The sequence below is a fragment of the Dasypus novemcinctus genome, chromosome 10, assembly GCF_030445035.2.
Source record: "Dasypus novemcinctus isolate mDasNov1 chromosome 10, mDasNov1.1.hap2, whole genome shotgun sequence".
NCBI lineage: Eukaryota > Metazoa > Chordata > Mammalia > Cingulata > Dasypodidae > Dasypus > Dasypus novemcinctus.
The window spans coordinates 65,497,628-65,524,885 of NC_080682.1; the positions used below are offsets into that span (position 1 = coordinate 65,497,628).

At 38.0% G+C, this 27,258-nt stretch overlaps 1 protein-coding gene across 5 annotated transcripts in view; it reads right to left on the reverse strand.

The window, feature by feature from the left end:
* Positions 1–17,947, reverse strand: part of BBOX1 (gamma-butyrobetaine hydroxylase 1) — a 75,791-nt gene extending 57,844 nt beyond the window's left edge. The window contains exons 1-3 of one of the 5 annotated variants that reach the window (XM_058305621.2): positions 17,189–17,947; positions 8,525–8,779; positions 7,288–7,402 (exon numbers count right to left, since the gene is read on the reverse strand). In XM_058305621.2, the coding sequence (XP_058161604.1) occupies positions 7,288–7,402; positions 8,525–8,743 (334 nt within the window). In that variant the 5' untranslated portion in view covers positions 8,744–8,779; positions 17,189–17,947. Of the gene's footprint in view, positions 1–7,287; positions 7,403–8,524; positions 8,862–16,750; positions 16,920–17,188 lie in introns of those variants that run through there. The other 4 variants (XM_058305622.1, XM_058305618.1, XM_058305619.1 and 1 more) reach the window with 4 other exon arrangements.
* Positions 17,948–27,258: the final 9,311 nt, after the last annotated feature.

Genomic DNA, 27,258 nt, shown 5'->3' on the forward strand with positions numbered 1-27,258 from the left:
ACACCAACTTTAGACAGGCCTGTCTAGCATTAAAACTGAATGATTCTGTGATACTTTAGCTTAAGAAGTTAAATGTTAAAAAGGTTTTTAATTATATGGAGATAAATAAGTAATGATTTTTAATAAGTAATGATATAGTACACAGATTTTTTGGCTTTTTTTTTGTAGGTTTTTTTGGCATTTCTACAATATATCCAGTATTAAAATAGACTTATTTTCATATTAGTTCTGTGCATGTGTTTATATGTTTTCTACTTGGAAATATGGGAGGCAATGAAAAAAGGCAAGAGGAAGAGAAGCTTATCTAGAGTTTATAAGTGCAACCCCAAACTAGGCAGATGGCTGTGGGAACAACTTCCTTATTAGTGGCATCTGCTAAGAGCATTGGACTAGGCCATATACTGCTCAGGCTCTAAGTTTCCTCTCTAAGAATCACTGACAGGGCAAGGGTAGCCTTATCCCATGGAGACACTTTAGATCCTTCAGATATTATGATGAAGTTTATACCAACAACAGTGAAGAAACTGAGTAGGAATAATGAATGAATTATAATTTGGGAAAGAAAAGGATACATTGAAAAACATCAATATGGCACAGAGTCAAAATGAAGTGAGTTATGCATTCATAAACTCACAGGCATTTGTGATACTTGTATTCATTTGATCAAAACTCCCAAGACATTTTACTGAAAGCCAATAAGTCCATTTCACATTGGCAGGCAGAACAGAATAGAAACTGACTTCATACACATATGAAATCTTTGCACTCTATTTTCCCACCTGTGCATCAGGTATGAACCTGGATGCTCCAGGAAAGGAAACCTCATTATGTTTTGCTTGGTTGCTCTGATGCCACTTTTGATAGAGCTACTCTGAAGCTATTTTGATCTGGCAGCTTTGATACAGCCAGGACATTCTAAAGAAGTCCTGAAAAAAAAACCTACTAGCTCTTTTTATAAACTATCAAGTAATGTTGAAAAAAAATACCCTTAGTCCTTGTCTGACTCTTATCCTTGACTCCCACTTCTGGGGGTTCAACAATGTGGTGAAGGATGGGTAAATCTTAGAGACAGGGTTAAAATGTCACATAGGGGTTAGGCATAGTTCTTGTGTATATTTCTTGCTAATAGAAAAAAAAAAAACAAGAATGGATTTTGCTTTTTGACAAGGCTCTGTATGAATGGCCTCTGCACCAAACCAATTCTGCTCCTTGTAGTGTAACAGAGTCTCCATGTTCAAGTACATACATAGACTCTCTGCAAGAATGGGGAGCTCTCTATTTTAAGTTTTCATGTACAATGCAAAGAGAGTATAGAGGGTGCTGGAGAGTTTTTCACTCCCTTTTGTGGCATGATCCTTTTGAAACAAAAGAGGTGGTTATAGCTGCTGATGTAAGGGTTGTTATCTGATTAATTAGGAAGTAAAGACCAGCTCTTTAAAATGAGCATGTAGAATCAAGGGGACATGTTCTTTTTTGACCATGCAATATACTCAATCCCTGGGTTGCTGAGAAAACTAAGCAGACTATCTCCATGGAAGAAAAATTTCCTTCAGATTCTAATAACCTTCGAAATCTCAATTCACAATAACAAATATTCTTAAAGTTGGCAATTAGTATGAGAATATTTCAGTACCTATTCAAAGAGATAAGAAAAACAAGTATTTATTCTGTAACTGAAGCTTAATAGAAAGAAAAAAATTAGTTTTATATTTAGGTCATATTACATATGATTATTTTTTTCTTTTTAGTCCCGTCAATTATATGACAGGAATTTTGTGTCTCAAAGTTAGTCACAAAAGTGAGCATGTAGGGAAGCGGACTTGGCCCAATGGATAGGGCGTCGATCTACTACATGGGAGGTCCACAGTTAAAACCTCGGGCCTCCTTGACCCATGTGGAGCTGGCCCACACACAGTGCTGATGCGTGCAAGGAGTGCCCTGCCACACAGGGGTGTCCCCCGCGTAGGGGAGCCCATGCGCAAGGAGTGCACCCCCTAAGGAGAGCCGCCCTGCGTGAAAGAAAGTTCAGCCTGCCAAGGAATGGCACTGCACACATGGAGAGCTGACACAACAAGATGATGCAACAAAAAGAAACACAGATTCCCATGCCGCTGACAACAACAGAAGTGGACAAAGAAGAACACGCAGCAAAGAGAACAGACAACTGGGGGGGGGGGGGGGCGAAGAAGGGGAGATAAATAGATAAATAAATAAAAATAAATCTTTAAAAAAAATGAGCATGTAATTATACTAAAATTCACATTGAAATGAAAATTCACTTATGTGAAAAACCTCTATGCTGCAATTAAAGTTGGTGCAAAAGTAATCGTGGTTTTGCATTGTTGAAATTTGCCGTTTGATATTGGCATGCATTCTTAAATAAATGTGGTCATGTTATACATCATTTTAATGTGCATTTCTCACTTTATGTTTATTTTACTAGTGACTTATTACTTGCTGTTTATTTTATATTTATTTTAGACTATGAAGTGATGTTAAGAAAAAAAGCAAATTTGAGCAATTTTCTTATTCGAGTTCAAAATGGGTGGTAAAGCAGTGGAGACAACTCACAACAACAACAAAGCATTTGACACAGGAACTGCTAACAAACGGACAATGCAGTGGTGATTCAAGAAGTTTTGCAAAGGAGAAAAGAGCCTTGAAGGTAAGGAGCATAGTGGCCAGCCATTGGAAGTTGACAATGACCAATTGAGAGCAATCATCGAAGCTGATCCTCTTAAACTACATGAAAAGTTGCCGAATAACTCAATGTTGACCATTCTATGGTCATTCGGCATTTGAAGCTAATTGGAATGGTGAAAAAACACAATAAGTGGGTGCCTCAAGAACTGACCGAAAATTAAAAAAATCGTTTTAAAGTGTCGTCTTCTCTTATTGTACACAACGACCATGAGCCATTTCTAGATCAGATAGTGACGTGCAATGAAAAGTAAATTTTATACAATAAATGGTGATGACCGGCTTAGTGGTTGGACTGAGAAGAAGCTCCAAAGCATTTCCCAAAGCCAAACTTGCACCAAAAAAATGTTATGGTCACTGGTGTTCTGCTGTCGGTCTGATCCAATACAACTTTCTGAATCCTGGTAAAAATTACATCTGAGAAATATGCTCAGCAAATCGATGAGATGTACTGAAAACTGCAGCATCTGCAGCTGTCATTGGTCAACAGAAAGGGCCCAGTTCTTCTCCATGACAACTCCAGACCACATGTTGCACAACCAATGCTTCAAAAGTTGAACAAATTGGGCTACGATGTTCTGCCTTATCCTCCATATTCTCCTGACCTCTCACCAACTGACTACCACTTCTTTAAGTATCTTGAAAACTTTTTGCAGGGAAAACACTTCTACAATCAGCAGGATGCAGAAAATGCTTTCCAAAAATTTGTCAAATTCTGAAGCATGGATTTTTACATTACAGGAATAAGCAAACTTATTTCTCATGGGCAAAAATGTGTTGATTGTAATAGTTCCTATTTTGATTAATAAAGATATGTTTGAGCCTAGTTATAAAGATTTAAAATTCATGATCTAAATTGCAATTCCTCTTGTACCAACTTAATACTATTTTACTAAAAGCCTCAATTTTCATCCTTATATTTTAATGTTTACTTAATATTAAATTAACTAGGCTTCAGCAGTCAGATTTTATTACGACCAGCAATCTCCTATTTTATAGGTCAATTTACATTTTTTTGAATGTGAATTCTATCCCATCCTCTCTGCTGCTTCCCTTGTTTCAGCCCTCATCATCTCTTTTAGGACTCTTCTTGGCCATGCTGTTGTCATCTTTTTTCTAATCAACCCCATATCTGTCCATCCAACACATATGACCATCACCAAGTCCTTCCCACAGCCTGGATATGATCACTTCACTCTTATCTATAAAATAAATATAAACCAGGAACCTGTGGAACAAAATGGAGGAAGTAAAAATACAACGAGACATGAATCAAGGGAAGGACACATTTGCAAACTTGCAGGCATTTGAGAATTTATATTCATTTGATCAAAATAAGAGAGACACAACTCTGAAAATATAAAATGCAGACTAAAAAAATAAGGCAATCTTCTTAAACTTATAAAGACCTTAAATTCTCTCCTTTGTTTTATACAAAGAGAATCAGCCTGGGCCATCTGATGGAAGGGAATATTCCTGAGATCTATATGGTGTGGGTTTAGGACTAAGACTCTTAGTAGGGTACCTAAGGCCCTTCCTTCTCTGTCCTCATTTCTGCCCATTGCCCACTTAACAATGTTGGTTTTGGTAATCTCAAACTACTTGCAATTACCAAAACCCACCCTGCTCTTTCACAACTCTATGAATATCTACATGTTTTTTTCTCTGATTGGAATTTCTTGCCTTTCTGTCTTGGCCTTACAAACTGATTGATCATTCAAAACCCAGTTCAAGCACGACCTCCCTTCTGCAGATCATTTCTTGATCTCTTCAGAATCCTTCTATGTTATCATTAACCTTCTAGGAATGGCTTAATGCACTTAAAATAATGTATTTTCATGGCTTTTGTACCCTTCTAGGCTTGATAATCCTTAAGAACAGTGTAGCAGTTTGATATGGCTATGAATTTAAAAAATAGATATTGGATTATGTTTGTAATCTGGTCTATAACTGGGCGTGATTAAGTTATGATTAGGGCTTTGATTGGGCCACGTCATTAGGGCATTGAGTCCCCACCCACCAAGGAGGTGGGGACTCACAGATAAAAGACATGACAAAGGACAGAGTTGAGGGCTTTTGAAGTTGGAATTTGATGCTGAAGCCTTAAGCTGGAGCCCTCGGAAATAAGCTCACAGAAGAAATAGAAGCAAGCCCCAGGAAGAGAGGAACCCTGAGCCCAGTAAGGAGCAAGCCCTGGGAAGAGAGGAACCCTGAACCCAGATAGAAACAAGCCTCAGGAAGGGAGAATCCATGAAGCCTGAACCCTGGCAGATGTCGGCAGTCATCTTGCTCCAACACTTGAATATAGACTTTGGTGAAGGAAGTAACTTATGCTTTATGGCCTAGTAACTGTAAGCTCCTACCCCAAATAAATGCCCTTTATAAAAACCAGCCAATTTCTGGTATTTTGCATCTGCACTCCTTTGGCTAATACAGACAGAATTCTTGTCTTTTTAAAAAAATCTTGGTATTTCCTTAGAGTTCCTTGCACATATTGGTGCTTAATGTGTGCAACTGAGTAGAAATTCTTGAGAGAATCATCATTATCCACATTTTCCTTCCAGCTGTGACTGTCCCACTACAAGAGATTTTTGGCTGATTGTTGTTTGCCTTTTCACTTTTGAGTTCAACAATTAATGCTAGGGAAGGTCAAGAACAAGTGGTCTGCATTTTGAGGCCAGATTTTAAAAAGCCTCTAGCCCTTGCTCCAAGGAAAGAGATGAATAGAAAACATTGCCACTGAAGACTAAAAGCAAATATATTCTCACAAATGCAAATGAGTTTGTTTACATGTGCTAGAGTATATAATGCTTGGAAATGTGCAATGGCAGTAAAATAAGTTGTCAAAATCTGCAGCAAAGAGCCATAGAAACTATATTCCAAGAATGGTCCATCAGTTTCTTCTTTCATCCACAAGGTGTACAGTTTGAGAATATATTTTAAAAATCTGATCTTGTTTCAGACCCTTAAAAATATTTTCCAGTGTCCAAATTCTCCTTGTGTTTTGATTTGCAGCCTGTCAGTGTGACCAGTTTTTTCCACTACTTAACTGAGTGTAGTATCATTTCCATTTTGCTACTGCTTGATAGTACTTAAAAATGTAAGCTATAAAACAGCACTTGTCAAGAAATATTAATGGAGGGGGTTGGCCATATCTTTTTACAATGCTCAAAAGTTTAAGCTGTAATAATAAAGGTTGGCTATTGTCCCTTGAAATCATCAAAGAAGAACTTGAAGGAAATTAAAATAAAATCCAACAGGATTACAAAATTAGGGCAGAGTTAAAGAAAAGTATTTTGAGTATGAGAAGAACTCTAAGTTAAAAAAAAATTACATTCATGATATTGCTATTTGACCCAGACAATTGCTGCTGAGTTATGTAACTGGAGATTCACTGGAGAAAGGCAGGAAAAAAATCTTTCCCTGGATACCCATCTGGATTCAACCAGCTAGCAAAGCTAGCTAAAGGAGAAAATAGATTCCTATGATTAGACAGCAAATGCTGCAGCAAAACCATGCCAGCTGTCAGAGTGGTGAGACAAAGGGAATGGAAGAACCTCATTCTTGACAAGATTGGCAATTCTTGGAGAGGAAGGGGCAATGCCGTACTCTATTGATAGCTAAGGGAAAAAGTGAAACAGCATGATTCAAATGGATTCATTAGTAACATCTCCTTATACAGCAAGGCTAGCATTTAAAACCAGGGAGCAGTAGAAGTCATAAGGATGAGGGCCTTAGATTTAAAAGGGACAGAAAAGAAAGGAATAAGTTAAAACTTCTGTCTTGGTGTATAGCCCAGAATTCCCAGAAAAGGCTTCACAAGATTGAAGCTGAAGCCAGTGACAGAGGTACAATATATAAGATTAACATGACAAAGGAAAGTACAGGGGGAAAGTACTACATCAAGATTTTAATAAATCCATAAGAATCATCACGTTGTTCAAAATAGGCTTTTGACCTACATAATCCCATGTAATGAGTCTTCAAAATACAGAGAGTGAGTCATCATCCTCTCCAACCCCTCACCAGTGCCTTGGTGGAAATGCTCACTACTTGAGCTTTATTATTGTGTTCTGAAAATTATTTCTTAAAATAGTTTTTGAGCTGTTTCAGGTATTTATTTGACGTTGCTTCTCAGCTCAACAGTAAAACTGTGCATACCATTTCATGGGGCTCACAGATGCCATAATTACATTTCAGGAGACCAGGTTAGGAATTCCTCATTTGTGAATTTTGTGTTGTACTGGCCTCGCACAAAATTGTAAAGAAGGGCAAGTCTCCTAGTTTATCCTGCTCCTCGCTTGCAGCAAACACTGATAAATGCCTGCTGTGTGCCAGGTTTAGCACGAGATGACAAGGATACAAATTTGTTGCACTTCTTTTTTTCCATCTTCTTTATTATGCCAAGAACAGCTCTACAGTATGGTCCTTTTCATCTCCACCCAAACAATCTGTGCTGGGTAAATCTTTAAACATTCCTCATGAATTACAGTAACATTTTAACCAAAGCACAAGAGTTTGAATTTCTTCTGAGTAGCTGCTAACTCTAAGAGTTTTAAAAGACATTGAAGCTCATGGCGGATTTACCTGGCAAAAACAATTCTCTTTGAAGTTTTGTTCTGGCCTGGTGGGAAAAACATCTTTTCTTCAACCAATCAGCTTCAAATTCACTGCAATGATTATCTGTCCATGTGATATGCACCTGATAACACGGAAAGAAAATACAACCTATATGTATTTTATACTTCTACTTCATTTTTTTACTAATGCTCTGCTTCTGAATGTTATTTAAGATAATGAGAGAATCCAATTATCCCTTGTCTTGGTTAAAAAATTAGGTACCCATAGGCATAGAGTAAGCTTTTGGAAAACAAGGAAAATTTAAGTCAAGGGGGTATATATATATGAGGTCCAAGCAAGAAATAAAGCTGTCTAGACAGAAGTTCTTATCCTATATATTTTAAAACTGTAATCCCCAGATTTTTTGTAATGACTTGAGATTAGATATTAAGATCCATGCCAAGGGTATTTTTGAATGTTTGCTCTATAATAGACGCTATCAATCGGCCTTACCAAAGTAACTCATTTAGGCCTTATAACCACACTAGGAATGTATTCCTCACATTTTTCAGGTAAGGAATGGAAGACTAAGTAACATTTGTAAGGTCACACAGCTAGCAAGAAGAGAAGCTTGAGAAACCTGGGAGAAAAATCCTTGAGTAGTAATGAGGACAAGGAAGTTGGTTACCTTCTCACTTTTGATAAGAATCCTTGTATATTTTGGGAGAGAAAATAATGGGAATGGTGGCCACATCTAGTAGTGGCCACATCTGGTTTGCATATCTACCCACTAATTAGACCAAAAAATATTAACCAACACTAGTTTTTGAGGGCTCACTGCAGGCCATGCAGTATTATAGACGTTTTACCCAGTTTATACCAATGAATCTTCACAACATTTCTATGAACAAGTTCTGTTAATATCCCTATTTTAGAGGAATAAGGTGGAGTCTAGAAGCGTTTCTTCCACTGTAGAAATTATTCTGATTGTTTCTTCAAGGCTGATGCTCATTGAAAGAAATGAGCAATACTGCAAACCCTACACATTTTATAAAAATTTGTACTAGTAATGGTAGTTGTAATAATTATAGCAGAAGCTTCCATTTACTGAGTGTACGTATACTCACTAAGCATTATACAGTCTCATATAAAAGACCAAATGAAAAAGTTATTTAAATAATAATTACAAATATTGGAGACTAGTCTCTTTATTTAATTTGGGAGAGAAGGGGAAGAAAAGAAAATGACTTTTACAGACAATTACCTTTTTTCTGTCAAAAGTCAAGCCTTCAATTCCAATGTTCACATCCAGAGCTTCCATGAGAAGTTTTCGTGCTTTTGCAGAATCCAGGTAGCAGTCGCAGCACTGGCAGTTGTCTCTCAGCCATACGGCTGGGTAGAGGGACTCTGCACCATCATGCCAGAGAACTCGCATCAAATGAGCCCCATCCAGCACCTCGGCCTTTTGAATGGCGCAATGCATCTTTCTCGTCCTCGGGAGGTAAATTTCCTCAGTTACCTGCTATAACAAATCAAGGTTAAAAGGAATCGCAAGCAGATGGGATCTGGACTTGACCTCAAGAGTGTGAACAGTTCCAGTGGACTCTGGCCTCTGCTATTGGCTCAGCTGCCAGAATCTGTGGTTTGACTTATCAACACTGGGACCTTTGGTCTAGTGAGTCTTTCATAGTCTCTAACCAGAAACCCAGTGACTAAAGTGAAATAAGATATGCTGAGTCAGGATTTAGCTGCAAAGAATTTCTTATTTTATTATATAAAATTTGGATAAGTTCAGAACCAATGACATGTGAACTTTTATAATTAGGTTTGTATAAAAGCTCTGGCATTTTTAAAGGGAGAAAATGTTTCACAAATTAAAAACAGAAAAAATCATACCTGTGCTATTTTAACTGCTACCAAATAGCACTAGACTTTTGGAAAAAATGATTTATGAACCCGAATTCATAAAATTGTTCTAATAATGAAGGGAATATTGATGCAATTTATTTATTATAAGGCCTACTCCAATTCACTACATTTGTGCTATTTCTATACTATTATTTACTTTTTAAAAAACTTATAAAGTACATTTTTAATGAAATATAAAAGTTAATAATTTCTTCAAGAATTCTATTGTTTAGTTTGTTCTCTGAGATTTTCTACTTTAATAGCATAAATAAAGTTTGCTTAATATTTTAGTTGCTTTATTTAAAAAACTTAATGTACTTTCTCTTTACTTGGAAAGATATAACATTTTTCTATCGAAAACACACTAAATTTGATGACATGCAGTGTTTATAGGAAAGGAAATCAAACGAAAGAGAGAGAGTGTGATTGGTGCTATGCATTGAACACCTTAGTGCTTATCTTGATTCCATTAATGACTACAATTTGACCTTGGGAAATTTCACTTTCTTCACATATTCTTTTCCAGGACTTTAAACTTATATGGAAGAAGTAGGCTTCTTCCATATAATAATAAGCTTATCCTTAACAGAAGGTAATGTGTGACAACAGAAGACTTCATGTCTTGAGATGAAAGAAAGGCACACATACTCAAACATTCAATGGCCCCTTATAAAATACTTCCTATGTGTCAGCATTTCAATAGACACTGGGGGATTCAATGATAAGCAAGGTAAAAATGATCCTTGCCTTTCCAGAGCTTACAGGAAGACTTTATGCAACGATGAAATAACTGGTTAAAATGGTAAAAAGTTTTTAGGGGATTTTTGCATATACTTCCCGAAATCATTAGCTTTGCATATACTTCCCCAAAATCATTAGTTAGGCTAAAGAGAATCAACACAAAAATGATTGTTTTCTCCATTATCTCCAACCACATTAGATTTATCTAACATTTTAATGAGAGAAATAAAATTCATTGGTCTTCATGTTTATTTCTGCTTCAAAACTCCCATCAGTTTTTCTTAACAGAGCGGCGGACTTGGCCCAGTGGTTAGGGCGTCCGTCTACCACGTGGGAGGTCCGTGGTTCAAACCCCGGGCCTCCTTGACCCGTGTGGAGCTGGCCCATGCGCAGTGCTGATGCACGCAAGGAGTGCCCTGCCACGCAGGGGTGTCCCTGCGTAGGGGAGCCCCACGCGCAAGGAGTGCGCCCTGTAAGGAGAGCCGCCCAGCGTGAAAGAAAGTGCAGCCTGCCCAGAAATGGCGCCGCACGCACGGAGAGCTGACAAAACAAGACGACGCAAGGAGAAGAAACAGATTCCTCCGTCGCTGACGACAACAGAAGCGGACAAAGAAGATGCAGCAAATAGACACAGAGAACAGACAACCGGGGTGGAGGGGAAGGGGAGAGAAATAAATAAATAAATAAATAAATATTAAAAACAAAAACAAAAACAAAAAATTTTCTTAACAATTCATATACATTAAAAAGTCATTTAAATAAAAAAAAGCATTAAAAATATAACTTAGTTCAAACCCAAGTATATGGCTTATAGGATAGAATATGGGGTCTTTGGGAAGTGCTTGGACCAGTTTCTGAGAGGTAGGGCATTCTGATATCCTGATAGGAGATGGGACAAGTTGGCAGGTTTTCTCACATATGTAGTTTCAAAGGGTAGTTAGTGATAGTTTCTGTAAACTTGGGATGATATAGACCAGATCCTTTATAATATATGGCACACAAAAACAAAAAGAATCAATTTAGTCAATTTTGATCAAAGTCAGGGGTTGACAAAATTTTTCTGTAAAAGGCCAGCAGTAAGTACTTTAGTCTTTGCAGGCCACATACAATCACTGTTGCATATTCTTTTTTGTTTTTTGTTTGTTTTTAAAGAATCCCTTTAAAAACGTAAAACCTACCCTTTGCTCATAGATTGTACAACCGACAGACTGTAAGCCGTATTTGGCCCATGGGTGGTGTGCCTACCCCCGATCTGGGTCATCCATTTACTATTGTGAAATACGATTGTGCTTAAATGCAGAGGATAGTGCTCTTCTTTCTCCTCATATATAACGTTAAACTTAACAAATCAAAAGTCTATTAAGTATCTTCTTTGTGACAACTCATCTCTAGATTTCTCTTTTACATGGGAAAAATAAACTTACTTATTTAAACTTTTATTTGCCAGCTCATCTGGGTACAGATAGGTTGGCTCACAAGAAGAAATGTTTGTGAAAGGTCATTCTAAGGACAAGGGGAAAACTGAATCAAAGAACCAAGATGTGAAAGTATGCATAGAGTTTGAACAATAGAAAATGCCTTCAATGGAGGAAGCAAAAGAGTAGGAGGACGAACAATGAGAAAAACTAGAAGGCATATTGAGACCAAACCACGGAGCACAGCAAATGCACAGCAATATAAAGAATTTGCATTTCATTCTGTTGTGAATGGGCATTCTTTTATTTTTTTTTTCTGGCAGGAGATTGACATAATTCTAATCACGTAATAATCTGTAATAATTTTATTAGAAAGAAAATAGTGACAGTATTTATGGTGGTTTGGAAGCAGGTAAAAGTACAGCTACAAGAGAAATCCCTTTTCGTATTAATAGTAATCCAGTAGAGAAGTAATGAGAACCACGGGAGGGGAAGTATAGATGGAAGTGGGGGAGTGTGGATGTGAGCAAAGTTGAAAGATTGCCCTTCAGTTTCTGTTCTCACAATAAATTGTTATTTCTTTCTTTGGCTGTTTAAGTCCGATTTAGGAAAGAGAATGACTTTGTTCTCTGTTTTTAAAAGACAATACTTATATGAATTTTCTTAAAAATATCAATTACTATAAATTAGTAAAGATGATCATGAAGTGCAGTACAGAAATCAATTATTTATGTGGATACCCATATGGAGATGGGAATATACTTGGCAGGTAGATGGCCTATGCTAAGTTTTCTTCTTAGTATAAGGCTGTGCTTCTTCAGTGGGTGTCAAGAAAAAAGATAAGGAAGATTCAGGTTTCACAGCAAATAAATTTCAACAAGGATGATGGAGAAACAACACAAAATAGCAGCAGGAAAAATGTATATGTGTACCTTATTCTGATTATCTTGTTATTCTTTTGGTGTATAGCCTGATCTATTTATAAGCCGATGGAGAATTCACTTCCTAAAATTACTTGTCTGTTATCATAGGTAAAATGCACCTTAAAATATCCATGCATGAAAAATAAATACATATAGTTTGAATCTTGTTTTCTTTAGCTGAGAACATATTTGCTTTTTAAATATGTTCATGTGTTGGTCCTGGGCTGATTTCTCAAAACAATGAAGAATGTTTTTTTTCTACATTAGCCCTTTAGATATTATAAACTGTAGTTAGGCAATCATTTCAACCTATCTTTTTTCTAAGCTAAATCAACCCAGTTTTTCTCACTATTCTTCATAAATTATAACTCAAGATTCTGCTTTTCAGAATGGCCAGCCATAGTTACTCTTCAGTTTACCAATGTCTTTTTTTTTTTAATGATTTTATTACCAAGTTAACAATTTTTTAAAAAATTTATTTATTTATTTCTCTCCCCTTCCCTGCCCCCCCACCCCGGTTGACTGTTCTGTGTCTATTTGAGTCTTTTTTGTCCACTTCTGTTGTCAGCGGCATGGGAATCTGTGTTTCTTTTGTTGCGTCATCTTGTGTCAGCTCTCCGTGTGTGTGGCACCATTCCTGGGCAGGCTGCACTTTCTTTCGCGCTGGGCGACTCTCCTTACGGGGCGCACTCCTTGTGCATAGGGCTCCCCTACGCGGGGGACACCCCTGTATGGCAGGGCACTCCTTGTGCGCATCAGCACTGTGCATGGGCCAGCTGCACACGGGTCAAGGAGGCCCGGGGTTTGAACGGCGGACTTCCCATGTGGTAGACAGATGCCCTAACCACTGGGCCAAGTCCGCCGCCCTCATTTATTTTTAGCATCACATTTTCATGTGTGTCTGTGTGTATTCTAAAGTCATTTTCAATAATGTGCTTATTAACGAGTATGAAAAAATTTTTGGTTAAAAGGATTTTTGTACAACCTGAAATTTGATTCATTAATATTTAAAAGATACTCTATTTGAAGGGTGCATTTTCTATCACTCTGAACATGTCCCTGTACTGAAAGATGGCATGGCGCCATGTCACACCTAGTGTTGATACAATTACGCCCACAGACACCTGCACCAACAAACACTAATTATATTCCAGCCTGCTATTTTGATCTTCCCCTGTCTCTTTTTTTCCTGTTTTTTATTTTTTCTCCTTTTTCTACCTGGTAGGTTTGACTTAAAGAGGAAAAGGCACATTTTGGACATTAGTGGATCCTCAGACTCTTCTGCCAACCCACTTGGTTAAATTAATATCCTGAAGAAGGTATTCTAGGAAAGGTGACATTATAAGGAACTTGGCTAATGGAGGCTACTCAAGACACAGGGAAGAGTGTGGAAGAACTAGAATGACTTGGGTGTAACTGAAGTTAAATTATTTAGATATCTATGAGGAACTTGGCAGGTCATTTCTATTTACAACCCCTTTCTTACCTTTTTGATAAATATGAATGGTAATCCAAAGAAAAGCATAGCAAAAAGGAAAATAATTTACCATGCTAACTTTTCTCGATTTATTTAAAGCTCTATTGGGTACATGTGATGAAAATTAAAAAAAAAAATGATAATGGATAATCAGTATTTAAACACAAATTCTTTCTGAAACTTCTTAGGCTTGTACATTTGTTAAAATCTGTTTTTCAACTTTGCACACTTGACTGGTTAGAACTGAGCCCTGTTTAAGCATCATGGCCATTTAGCTATTCAATGAGCTATTGTGTTCCTATAAAGAAAAGAAAAATAGATAACCTTGGCTATATATATAAAAACATACCTTTTAAAAAATTTAATTAAAAAAAATTTTTTTTGGGGTATTGGGGGCCAGGAATGAAGCCAAGACCTCATATGTGGGAAGCCAGGGCTCAAGTAGTAAGCCACATTGGCTTCCCTGAGTAGGCTCCCTCGTCCATTTTGCTTGTTTGTTTCTGGTTTTTCACGAGGCAACGGGAACCAAATCTGGGACCTCCCTTGTGGGAAGTAGGCACTCAATTGCTTGATCCACATCTGCTCCCCTGGATATATATTTTTAATCAGTGGGAATTCCTGGCCTAAGTAAGAGCATCTATTAATTGAAAATTTAAAAAAAAAACATTTTATGCTTAATTAGTATTCTGCTTCTCTTTACAATTTTAACTTTGATTGCAAAATAGCAGATTGATTTTTTTTTTAGAAGTATTTTTGCTTGACCTGAAAAATAGCCTTTGGATTTTGGGGGTGTCTTTCTGATAGGATAGATTTCATTTCATATCATCCCATGTTATGTTTTTTTCTTCCCTTTCCACCCATTTACCATGTTTCTTTTCAATTCTGTTTGGGACTTGTGTTTGGGATGTCTCAGTCGTTTTGTTTTAGAGATTTTCCTACTTTAGTAATAGATGCAGATTTAGTCTTTTTTTTCTTTTTATACTTATAAACCCAAAATTTGTAACTTAATTTCTCCAGCACTGTTTGTAAAATCAAGAACATAGCTCTAAAATTTAGTTTATTCATAGATTGTTGAAATAAAGGGAACTCAGAACTGGACATCTTAGAGCAAGAAAGAAACTGTGAAATTGCTGGGCTCAGTACCCTCATCTAACACACAGAAAAATGGATGCTGGGAGATGTTGAGTATGATTTGTCCCAGGTTTGCCAGTCTAATATGCGATATTATGTGATACCAAGCTGATTCCCATGGTAGATGTAAGTTAAGAATTTAAGTATAGATTCACAATGAAAATAAGGAATATTCATTCAAATAGTTGAACAAGGAGATTCTGCTCTTCCCAAATTATCACTCGCATTGCATCTAATAATTACTGTCTTGTCCTCCTCAGAGTAAGTTATCAGGTCTACTATCACATGGCAGGATTCTCTAATATTTTTAGCCTCCTAGGAGGTGTGAGAGGAAAGTGATAAAAATACAAGTAATAAGCAAATTGAATAGGTAGATGTGTGTAGGATGTGTATATAAACCATTAATGTAGCACTTACCATATTGTAGCTACTCTACTGAAAGCTTTCCATGCTTTAACCTTATTTAATCATCTAGACAACCCTATAAGAGAGATACCATTCACCTCCATTTTACAGATGAAATTGTGTTTGGAGAGTGAAATTAATTAGAAAACAGAGAAAATAGGAATCTTGACTACTACAGAGTACTACATCATGGAAAATCTCTGGCTGAATAATTTTACAGGTAATAATTTCAATTTACCAAAATTGGTAAAAAAAAAAAAAGTAACTAAATTTCAAGATTGTTCAATGCTAATTGACCTCACCATCAGACATTTCAACTTTGGAGGGAGAGGGCAGGAAGAAGAAGGAAGATTTTTCAGACATTACACCACAGAGACTTAAAAATTATTACTATTCTTTCATATTTCAATCCTTAAATCATAAAACTCATTTTCCATTTGGTAATGGTAGAGATGAACCAGACTATAATTTGGTGGTCTGAACTTTAATATAGATTGAATACTAATGGCACCTACTTCTTCTGCTATTTAAGTCCTTGAACTGATTAGTTTTCTTAACTTGATTTAATAAGTGGCTAAGATACTTTGCAATTCATGAATATATTCTCATGTGAATAATAAATTCTATAAAGTCATTAGAAAAAACAGTTCACTCTAATGAGTAGGTCAACCATTTTGTCTGCTTTCTTGTTTAAAGTACCAACTATTTCCCAAACATTTCCTTCCTAAGTTATCGAAAGGAAAACTTGAACTCCACTGTAGGGGAATTACCACATTCATATTGGAGCTCAGCTGATGAAGGTATGCATTTATTGATTATAATGCAGAGTACTGAATCTAGATTTTAGGAAGGTTTCTGCATTTTTTGAACCAGAACATATTCATTATGAGAAAGCCTACATTTTCAGTCAAATCTATTAAAAATACCTAAGATATCTGTTCTTGAGCCTTATTTAGGGAGCAAAGCAATTGAAAGTGTACACAATGGTCTAAATTGTCTAGTATTCTAAAGAAACATGTTCTAGTCAACTTTTTGGGTTTGACAAGGTGCCAAGGCATGATATGCACTCACCTTTCTTTGGATTGGGTTATTAATTATTCAGGGAACATCTCAAAATCCAGCCAGAACTCCCCCTGCCCTACCCCATTCCCCTGCACCTCTCTCCATCTCAGCTATCCAGTCTGATTTTTAGACAGAATCATCTCTGTCTTCTCTGGACACATTCTGGATCAGCATAGAAACTGTAAAGTAATTTAACTACTAGATTAAGCCAAACATAACTGGGGAAGAGAAGCTGCCAAGGAGCAATCAAAGCCACTCATTCCAAAATCAAGCCTCTTCCAAAGACCTGATGAGCCATCCCCATCACAGCCCACATGGTTACAAGATACATGTGACCGGAGTTCCAATTGGATGCCCTCCCCCACCTCCAACCCACAGACCTGAATACATAAGTCTTTCAAATAAGTGAAAACTGAGCTCAGTCATACCTGTTCTCAGATGTGCTGTAGGCACCAAACCACGCAAAACTTAACCAAGGAAGGAAAACCTCAGCTTCAGCCCGGTCTGTTCTTTGGTGATGCCAGTCACATCCCGTGATTGATCTGCCTGTTTGCCAGGCCTCTGGTGTGGTGCTATTCCTTGGAAGCCTTTCTGCTCCTGGCAGCTGCACTGTGGCCCTGCCCCCAGACACAGCTGAGATTTGCAAATGAGGAAGGATGTCCCCATCAGAATATGTGGCAACTCCTATAGAGAGCTTGGAGGTTTAAAAAAACAAAAACTAAATAGCTCTTAGGGCCTAGAGGAGAAGCAATTAGCAAGATAAAATACCTTTACTACAGGTGCTGAAACCACAAACTCCCAGTTTCCCAGGCCATGTGTTGCCCCAGTTTTGAATCTTTCTTAGTAGGAGGGAGAGCTGTACTCACCTGTCTTGCCTCCAGCCCCTTGGCCAGCGAAAGGATCAAGTGAACAAGCTTTCACTTCTTCTTCACAGTGACAGGCTCTTTAATTCAAAATGTACTTGGAGTAAAGACACAGTGCTGTTCATTTAACATCTTGATCAGAATGAACGTGAAGTGGTAGCTACTTGCCTTTAGTATCATCCCATATATGCCTCTTTGAGGGGAGCTTGGTTGATTGTGAGGGGCTGGGAGGGAAGCCTAACACCCCCCTTCCTGTGTAGCTTCCTGTGCAGCCAGAGAGCATGGGGCTTCTGGTTGCTCAGTGACTTGACTCACAACATTCAGCTCTGAGGGCAACAAAAGGGAGAGGCCAGAGCGGTCCTGGTGCCAAAGACCCAGAACCTCGTTGCTAGGCATTCACTTGGGGAGCAGAACAGCTAGGTGGTAAGTCTCAGGTCCTAGTTCCTAACGTGGCCCAGGCTATATTAAAAGAATGGCTGCTGGTGGCAACTGAAGCCCAGGAAAGAGACGCATGAGTCCTCTGCCCCACCTCCTACCAGTGCCACCCTTTTGGGAAACACAGCAGCAACCTCAGACGGCAACTTGTTGCTTCTTGCCAGAGGAAGGACTCTCACATTTGTGAGACCCAGACAAGCAGGAATGAAAAAGCTAGCCATAGAGAAATAGAAAATGCAGGCAAACATGCAAGTGGTTTCTTCTCTATGATTTTTGTTCAGGAGGACTTCATCCAACCCTTCCCTAACTGCAGTATCCCTTCCCTCAGTGATGCCGTCAGATGGTCTCACAGTAAGGTTTAAACTGTGTCCCTGAACCTATAGGCCCCTCCTCCCCTTTCCTCTTCACAAGTTGCCAAGTCAAATTACTGACACCCAGCGTCCAGTGAAAATCACTGCATGTTTTGGTTCCCATGTGTGGGTGGGGTGCGTGTATATGTGAGATGCCCATGTGCCAGCGTTCTAAACCCACAGCAGCCAAAGCTATAGGCATGCTAGAGGCAATCAGTTAATTATATTTTCAAAATTCAGATGACCTAATAGAATTACATGCCACTAATTTTTGTTCCGTAGCTTGTGCTTTAGTAACAATGCCTGGGATAAATTAGGTAAACTCTGTTCAAACTTTGAGAAATTCGTTGAAAAAAAAAACTTCATGTAAATGGGTTCTGTTGGGCTGAGTAAATAAAACAAAGGAAATCGAAGAGCAAAAACAAAAAGTAAATAAGTCTGTCAATAAAGTTTAGAACCTACGCATAAAGAATCAATGCCCACATTTAAAACAAACAAACAAACACCCAGGCAGACAAATATAACTTGCTCCAGACAATAAGAAGCCTCTGTAAGAACGCAAAAAGAGGAATACTTACCTGAGGGCTCTTTGCTATCTCTATTAACTCTTCACAGTCCTCAGCTTGCTTTCCCATAGGTGCTCTCAGTGTAGTAACCTGGAAATAGCAAACAATATTAAAATTCTGAATTCCAGATGGAGGGAATTAGAGCATGGAGATTCATAAACTGCAGAAGGTCACAAAAACTTGCAAGAGGCAGCATCTGTACCAGACCCAGGATTGCTGACACTTGGCTCATGTGTTTCTAATTCCCACGTAAGCGAAGACTCCCTTTATTCCATGGTGATAGTACCTATGAGCAAGGAGCAATTCCCAGTCCAGGAGCTGCAAAAGGATTTGGTCTGGGTAGGCTGACCCTTGTATTATAGAAGGAACACTTGCTTTGAGTGGAAAGCTGTCCTAAGTTCTTCCAATTGCAAATATTGTATTCACCAATAAATATTAGTAATCATTTTGTTAAATAAAATTCAAAGCCAAAGCTCTGAATTTTTAGTAGTTCGGTCTTCAAAGTACCTGCCTTTTGAGGCTTTGAATCCCAATCCTCACTCCACTATTTTTTTTTTAAAGATTTATTTGTTTATTTCTCTCCCTTTCTCCCCCCCCCCGCCCTGTTGCCTGTTCTCTGTGTCTGTTTGCTGTGTGTTCTTTGTCAGCTTCTGTTGTTGTCAGTGGCATGGAAATCTGTTTCTTTTGGTTGCATCATCTTGTTGTGTCAGCTCACCGTGTTTGCGGCGCCATTCCTGGGCAGGCTGCACTTTCTTTCGCGCTGGGCAGCTCTCCTTACGGGGTGCACTCCTTGCGTGTGGGGCTCCCCAGAGCGGGGACACCCCTACGTGGCACGGAACTCCTTGTGTGCATCAGCACTGCGCATGGGGCAGCTCCACATGGGTCAGGGAGGCCTGGGGTTGAACCGCGGACTTCCCATGTCGTAGACAGACGCCCTAACCACTGCGCCAAGTCCGCTTCCCCACCATTTTTGATGTATCTGTAAAATGGGGATAAAAAATAGACCCATCTTATAGTTTTATTGTGTAAGAAATGTGTAAATAATTTGCTAAGAGAGAGTTTTGGGAAGATGGCACCAAATTACGTAGACAGAGTCTGATCCGCTCACAAAAAAAGTGTGGAAAGAAAGCAAAATCTATCTATCTAAAGGAGCTCCTTTGGACATACATAGCATGAGAAGGTGCTCTGAGTTGTCTAGGAGGGTACTGGAAAGATAAAGAAGCCAAAGGAAAGCCATGAGTTGCTCACCCTTGTGGTTGGAAAGGACACATATACCCCTGTCTCTGAGCAAGTAGTCTTGGTGGAGGCCATGGCTCACTGCTGACAACGGACTGGGAAAGGACATTCCCTAGAAGGAAGAAGAATCTGACGGAGGGTAAAGAGTGGATTCCTTGCAGTAAGTTTGGCAAATTGAGGCCCCTTTGAATCTCAGAAGGGACCCCAACAACGAGGAGACAGGAGAGGTATCTGCTCAGGCAGGCTGTCATGCCCAGCTACCCAGGGAGACAGAAGAAATAGATTAGAGAGGGGGCAGGGACAGGAACTAATCAGCAGGACTCCCGCAAACTGAAGTCTAAAGACCCTTGGGGAAGGGGGTCAGCTAGCTTTCAGAAGCCTAATCAACATAAAGAGACAATTTAGCTCAGTTGTGGAACTCCCACCTTGCGTATTTGAGGTTCCATAGGATTTCCCAGTCTCCTAAGAGAAGTGTTGCATCAGGTTATCAGGCATCCAGCTGATACCTAATGACAGGGAACATAGAGACATTCTTTTAATTTTAGGTACTCTTGGATCTGTTTTTTTTTCATGTTTCCTCCCCCCCCCCCCCCACCCTTTTATTCCCCTTATTTTACTTGCTAAAACTCAATGTATCACCTGCAGAGGGCAGGCTGCAGGGTGATTGACTGATGAACACCAGAGCCTGAGGAACTCCTTAGGGACCTAAGAGGAAAGGTTGTTTTTCCTTGGTTTTTTTTTTTTTTTTTAGTTTCTGCTGTTTTGTTTCTTATTTGTTGTGGTTCCCCTTTCTTTGTTTCCCTTTTTTCTTTTCCTGATTTTTTTCTACCTACAGTATTTCTTTTTTTCCCTTCATTTTTCTATCTTGTTTTCTGTTGTTTTTCTTTCATTCCATCTCTTTTTGTTGGTTTTCATTATATTTTTGTTTTTATTTCTTTCTTTTTTCTCTGTTCTCTTTCTTTTTTACTATTTATTTTTCTTTCCTTCTTTCTTTTTCCCCTCTCTTCTCATCATTCTCATATATAGAATTGATTCTATATATTTTTCTCTATTTTGTTTCTCATTTCATTTTTTTTTCTATTCCACTTTTTAATTCTTATTCCTCTGTACTCCCATGATATTTTACACATGTTAATTACTTATTTTCCTAGGTGTTGTATAGTTACTCTTCTACCTTTTTAAAATTAACATTGCTATTATACTTTTTATTTTTCTATCTCAGTCCTTTTCTCTGGTCCTAATTCTTTTTTTCCCAGGGGAACATGGACAACAGCAAGGGAATAGAATAAGGGAAATGAAGTGTCAAAGTGAAACCCTAGCACATATGCAAAAACAACAGCAAAATAAAATCCTAGAGTAAAAAGAGAAGCTAACCAACCAATTAAACCCATCAAGATAAACAGATGCCTAGACATCAACAAAAAAATTACAAGCCATTCTAAGAAACAGAAGGATGTGGCCCAGTCTAACAGACTAACTAAAAATAGGAGGAGATGCAGAACATGGAACAACTAATCAGAGATGTCCAAGCAAATATCATGAATGAATGTAATGAAGTGAAGGAAGAGATTAAGGGTATTAAGAAGACACTGGGAGAAGAGAACATACTGAAGAGATTGTAAACATACATAAAAAGATAATGGATCTGATGGGGATGAATGGCACAATGCAAGAAATCAAAAATATGCTAGAAGCACACAACAGCAGATTTGAACAGGCAGAGGAAAGAATCAGTGATGTGGAAGAGAGTACATATGAAATCAGACAAATAAGAGAACAGATAGATAAAAAGATAGAAAAATTCCAGCAGGAACTTAGGGACTTTAGTGACACACAAAACATACATACACATTATAGGCATCCCAAAAGGAGAAGAGAAGGGAAAGGGGGCAGAAGCAGGGTTGGAAGAAATAATAGCTGAAAATTCCCCAATTCTATTGAGGGTCATGGACATACATGTCAAGGAAGCACAGTGCACCTCAAACAGCATAAATCTAAATAGGTCTACCACAAGGCTTGTCAATTTGTGCAATGCTCAAGACAAAGAATACTGAAAGTAAAAAGAGAAAAGAGATTCATCATACACAAGGGAAGCTTGATAAGATTAAGTGCTGATTTCTCATCTGAAATCATGGAGGCAAGAAGCCAGTGGTATGAGTTAAGGTGCAAAAAGGAAAAAACTTCCATCCAAGAGTACTCTATCTAGCAAAGATGGTATTCAAAAAGGAGGGAGAGTTCAAAATATTCACAGTTAAACAGAAATTAAGATTATTTGTCAATAAGAAACATGCCCTCCAAGATACACTAAAAAGAGTTCTGCAGGTTGAATGGAAAAAACAGGAGAGAGAGAGTTGGAAGAGCATATAAGAATAACTAAAAAGATAAAAAGAGGAATAAAAACACCATATGGCATACATACACCTAAAGATAATATGACTAATGTAAGTAATTATTTGACAGTAATAACACTGAATGTTAATCAGTTTAATCAGGATTAAACTTGCCAATCAAGAGACACATATTGGCAAAATGGATGAAGAAATATGACCCATCTATATACTATCTGCAAGGAGCTCACCTTAGACCCTGGGATTCAAAGAGGCTGAAAGTGAATGGGTGGAAAACAATTTTACATGCAAACAATAACCATAAAAGGGCAGAAGCAGCTAAACTCATATCTGACAAAATAGACTTGAAGTACGATACTATTGTAAGAGACAAAGAGGACCACATATATTATATAATATATATATATTAACAAAATTATACTTACAATACTATTGTAAGAGACAAAGAGGACCACATATATTATATAATATATATATATATTAACAAAAGTGGTAATCTATCAGGAAAGAAAAGAAAAATCATATATATTTATGCACTTAACCAGGGTGCATCAAAATATATGAGACAAATGTTGAAAAAACTAAGTGGAGAAATAGATGCCTCTACAATTATAGTGGGGGACTTTAATACACCATTATGACCATTAGAACATCTAGATAGAGAATCAATAAAGAACCAGAGACCTCGACTAATACCTTAGAAGATCTGGACCTAATAGACATATACATAACATTATACCACCAAAATACAGCAGGATATACCTTCTTCTCAAGTGCACATGGATTATTTCCAGGATAGTCTGCATGCTAGGTCATAGAACAACTCTCAATGAATTCAGAAAGATTGCATTTGTGCAAAGTAATTTCTATGACCACAATGGAAGGAAGCTGGAAATCAGTAAGGGGCAGAGTAAAAGATTAGGCATGAAGATATGAAAGTTAAACAACACACTCTTAGACAATCAGTGGGTCAAGTAGGAAATTGCAAAAGAAATCAGTAACTCCCTTGAAATAAATGAAAATGACAACACAATGTATCAAAACATATGGGATGTAGCAAAAGTTGTACTGAGAGGGAAATTCATAGGCATAAATGCCTATTTTAAAAAAGAAGAGCTAGAATCAAATACCTAACTACACATAGAAGGAATTAGAAAAAGAACAACAAAGTAAATAACAAAGATTAGAGCAAAGCTAAGTGAAATTGAAAGTAAGAAAGCACTAGAAAAAATAAACAAAACCAAAAGCTGATTCTTTGGGAAAATTAATAAAATTAACAAACTCATAATTAGACTAACAAAGAAAAAAAGAGAAAATGCATATACCTAAAATAAGAAATAAGGAAGGGGATATCACCACTGACTCCACAGAAATAGAGTATTGTAAGAGGATACTTTGAAAAATTGTATGACAACAAGATGGATAATTTAGAGGAAATGAACAATTCCTAGAAACGCACAAGCAACCTACATTGATGAAAGAAGAAACTGATGAACTCAACAGACCAATCACAAGTAATGAGATAGAATTAGTCAACAAAAACCTCCCAACTAAGAAGAGCCCAGGACCAGATGGCTTCATAGGTGAATTCTACCAAACATTCTGGAAAAAACTAACACCAATTCTGCATAAGCTCTTAAAAAAATACAAGTGGATGGAACATTGTCCAATTCATTCTATGATGCCAACATCACCCTAATATCAAAGTGAAACAAAAATGGTACAAGAAAGGAAAATTATTAATCAATCTCTCTAATGAACCTAGATGCTAAAATCCTAAACAAAATACTTGCTAATTATATTAAAAAACACATCAAAGAAATTATACATCATGACCAAGTGGGTTTCATCCCTGGTATACAAGGATGTTTCAACAAAAGAAAACCAATCTGTGTAATACACCACATAAACAGATTGAAAGAAAAAAATCCATAGATGCAGAAAAAGTACTTGACAAAATACAGCACCTTTTCCTGATAAAAACACTTCAAAAGATAGGAATACAAGGAAACTTCTTCAACATGATAAAGGGTATATAGGAAAAACCCACAGCTGACATCATATTCAATGTTGAAATCCTAAAGCTTTCCCTCTAAGATCTGGAACAAGATAAGGATGCCCACTGTCACTGCTCTTATTGAAAACTGTGTTAGAAGTAAATGTTTGAGCACTTAAACAAGAAAAAGATATAAAAGGTATACAAATTGGAAAGGAAGAAGTAAAAATTTCACTATTTGCAGATGACATGATCCTATACCTTGACAGCCCTGAGAAATCTGCAACAAAGCTTTAGGAATTATAAATGAGTTCAGTAAAGTGGCATGTTATAAGATTAATGCAGGTGGTGGACTTGGCCCAGTGGTTAGGGCGTCCGTCTACCACATGGGAGGTCTGCGGTTCAAACCTCGGGCCTCCTTGACCTGTGTGCAGCTGGCCCATGCGCAGTGCTGATGCTCGCAGGGAGTGCCCTGCGTAGGGGAGCCCCATGCACAAGGAGTGTGCCCCATAAGGAGAACTGCCCAGCGCGATAGAAAGTGCAGCCTGACCAGGAATGGTGCTGCACACAAGGAGAGCTGACACAACAACATAACGCGACAAAAAAAGAAACACAGATTCCTGTGCCACTGACAACAACAGAAGTGGATAAAGAAGATGCAGCAAACAGACACAGAGAACAGACAACCGGGGTGTGTGTGTGTGGGGGGAGAGAAATAAATACATAAATAAATCTTTTAAAAAAAGATTAATGCATAAAAATTGGTAGCATTTCTGTACACTAATAATGAACAATATGAGGAGGAAATCAATAGCAACTAAAAGAATCAAATACCTAGGAATAAATTAACCAAAGTTGTGAACAACTTTTATGCAGAAAACTATACAACGCTATTAAAGGGAATTAAAGAAGACCTAAATAAATGGAAGAATATTCCCTGTTCATGGATAGGAAGACTAAACATCATTATGATGTCTATCCTGCCCAAACTGATCTACAGATTTAATGCATCCCAATAAAAATTACCACAGCGTTTTTTACTGAATTGGAAAAGTTAACTATGAAATTTATTTGGAAGGGCAAGCAGCCCTGAATAGCCAAAGACATACTGAAAAAGAAAAGGACTCACACTGCCTGACTTTAAAACATACTACAAAGCTACAGTGCTACAGTGGCCAAAACTACATGGTATTGGCACAAGGATAGACATACTGAACAATGGAACTGAACTGAGAGTTCTGATATAGAACCTCACATACACAGTCATTTGATATATGACAAGTCCACCAAGCCCATTCTACTGGGAGAGAATGTCCTCTTCAAGAAATAGTGCTTGGCGAACTGGATACCCATATCTAAAAGATTGAGAGAAGAATACCATTTCACACTTTATATAAAGATGAACTCAAGATGGATCAATGATCTAAATATAAGAGCCAAGACCATAAAGATCTTGGAAGCTAATATAGGGAAGCACGTATAAAGATCTTGTATTAGGAATTGGCTTCATGAACTTTATACCCAAACCATGATGAATGAAAGAAAATATAGATAAAATGAGTATTCCTCAAAATTAAAAACTTTTGCACCTCAAAGGAGTTTGTCAAGAAAGTGAAAAGGCAGCCTAATCAATGGGAGAAAATATTTGGTAACCATATATCTGATAGTGGCCTAATATTCAGCATACATAAAGAAATCCTACACATCAAAAATCAAAAGATAAACAACCCATTTTAAAAATGGGCAAGTGATTTGTATAGACCCTTCTCCAAAAAAGAAACACAAACAGCTAAAAAACACATGAAAAGATTCTCAACATCACTAGCTATTAGAGAAATGCAAACCAAAACTAAAATGAGATATCATCTGGCGACTACTAAAAAAACAGAGGACTGTCAGTGTTGGAGTGTATGTCCTGGAATGGGAACCCTTACCCACTGCTATGCTGGTGGAAATGCAGAATGGTGCAACCATTGTGGAGGACAGTCTGGTAGTTCCTCAGGAACCTAACTATAGAACTGCCATATTATACAGGAATCCCACTATAGGGTATATATCCAGAAGAATTGAAAGGAGGGAAACAAAAAGACATATGCACACCGATGTTCATAGCAGCACTATTCACTATTGCCAAAAGTTGGAAACAACCCAAATGTGTATCAACAGATAAATGAGTAAGAAAACTCTGTTATATACATACAGTAGAATATTACTCAGCTCTAAGAAGGAATGCAGTATTAACACAGGGGATAACATGGATGAAGAACTTATGTTGGGTGAAGCAAGCCAGGCACTGAAGTACAAAATATTACATGACCTCACTGATATGAATTAAGCAAATTGAACTGACTCACAGAGCTAGACCCTGGAATATAGGTTTACAGAGGACATAAAGGGAGTAGAGTGTTGTGAGTCAATGCCCATTTGGGAAAAGTCTATGATAGGGTGAGAGGGTGTAGTTGTGCAGTGCATGGGCATGACAGTAGTGCAGTGATGCTATTGGGTTGGGCAATGCTGGCCTGTGAGGAGGGTAGGGTGGGGGTTGCACTGAGGGGAGGGGGAGAGGGAGTGGTGAACTCTGGGGATTTGCAGGAATGTGATTGAAACTACAAAGATGGGAATGTTGTGTTTTTTGGCAAATATGGCAGGGGAGGGTTACTGGTTTAGGGCATTAGATGAGGGGGCATTTGGGACAGGGTGCACCTGGGGCAAACTTCTAGGGAGTATGTGAGTTTTAATCCTGACATAGTGTGTTGTATCAGTGGATGGAGACCCTTACAATTAGTGGGAAGGTCTTGAACTCCCATCCTGGAGAGTCCTGCTATGTTCTCAAGTAGAGGGCAGGAGTCTCTTGAGAGGATAAGCAGTGCCTAATAGGGGAGGACAGGCCAGTATGCCAAGCCTTCGATGCTGTTGCAAGTAACTATGAATCTTGTTCTTCAAGGAATAAAGCTTGGTGGTTGCCATGGGTTCCAAGGGGAAAGGGAAGAATAGAATAGATGGGACATGGGGCATTTGGGGGACATTGGATTAGTTCTACATGATCTTGCAGTGATGGGTATAGGCCATCTTAAATTTCATCAAATGTCACTGTACATATAAGACAACAGATCTTACAGTGATGGAAGGCATAATTCCAATT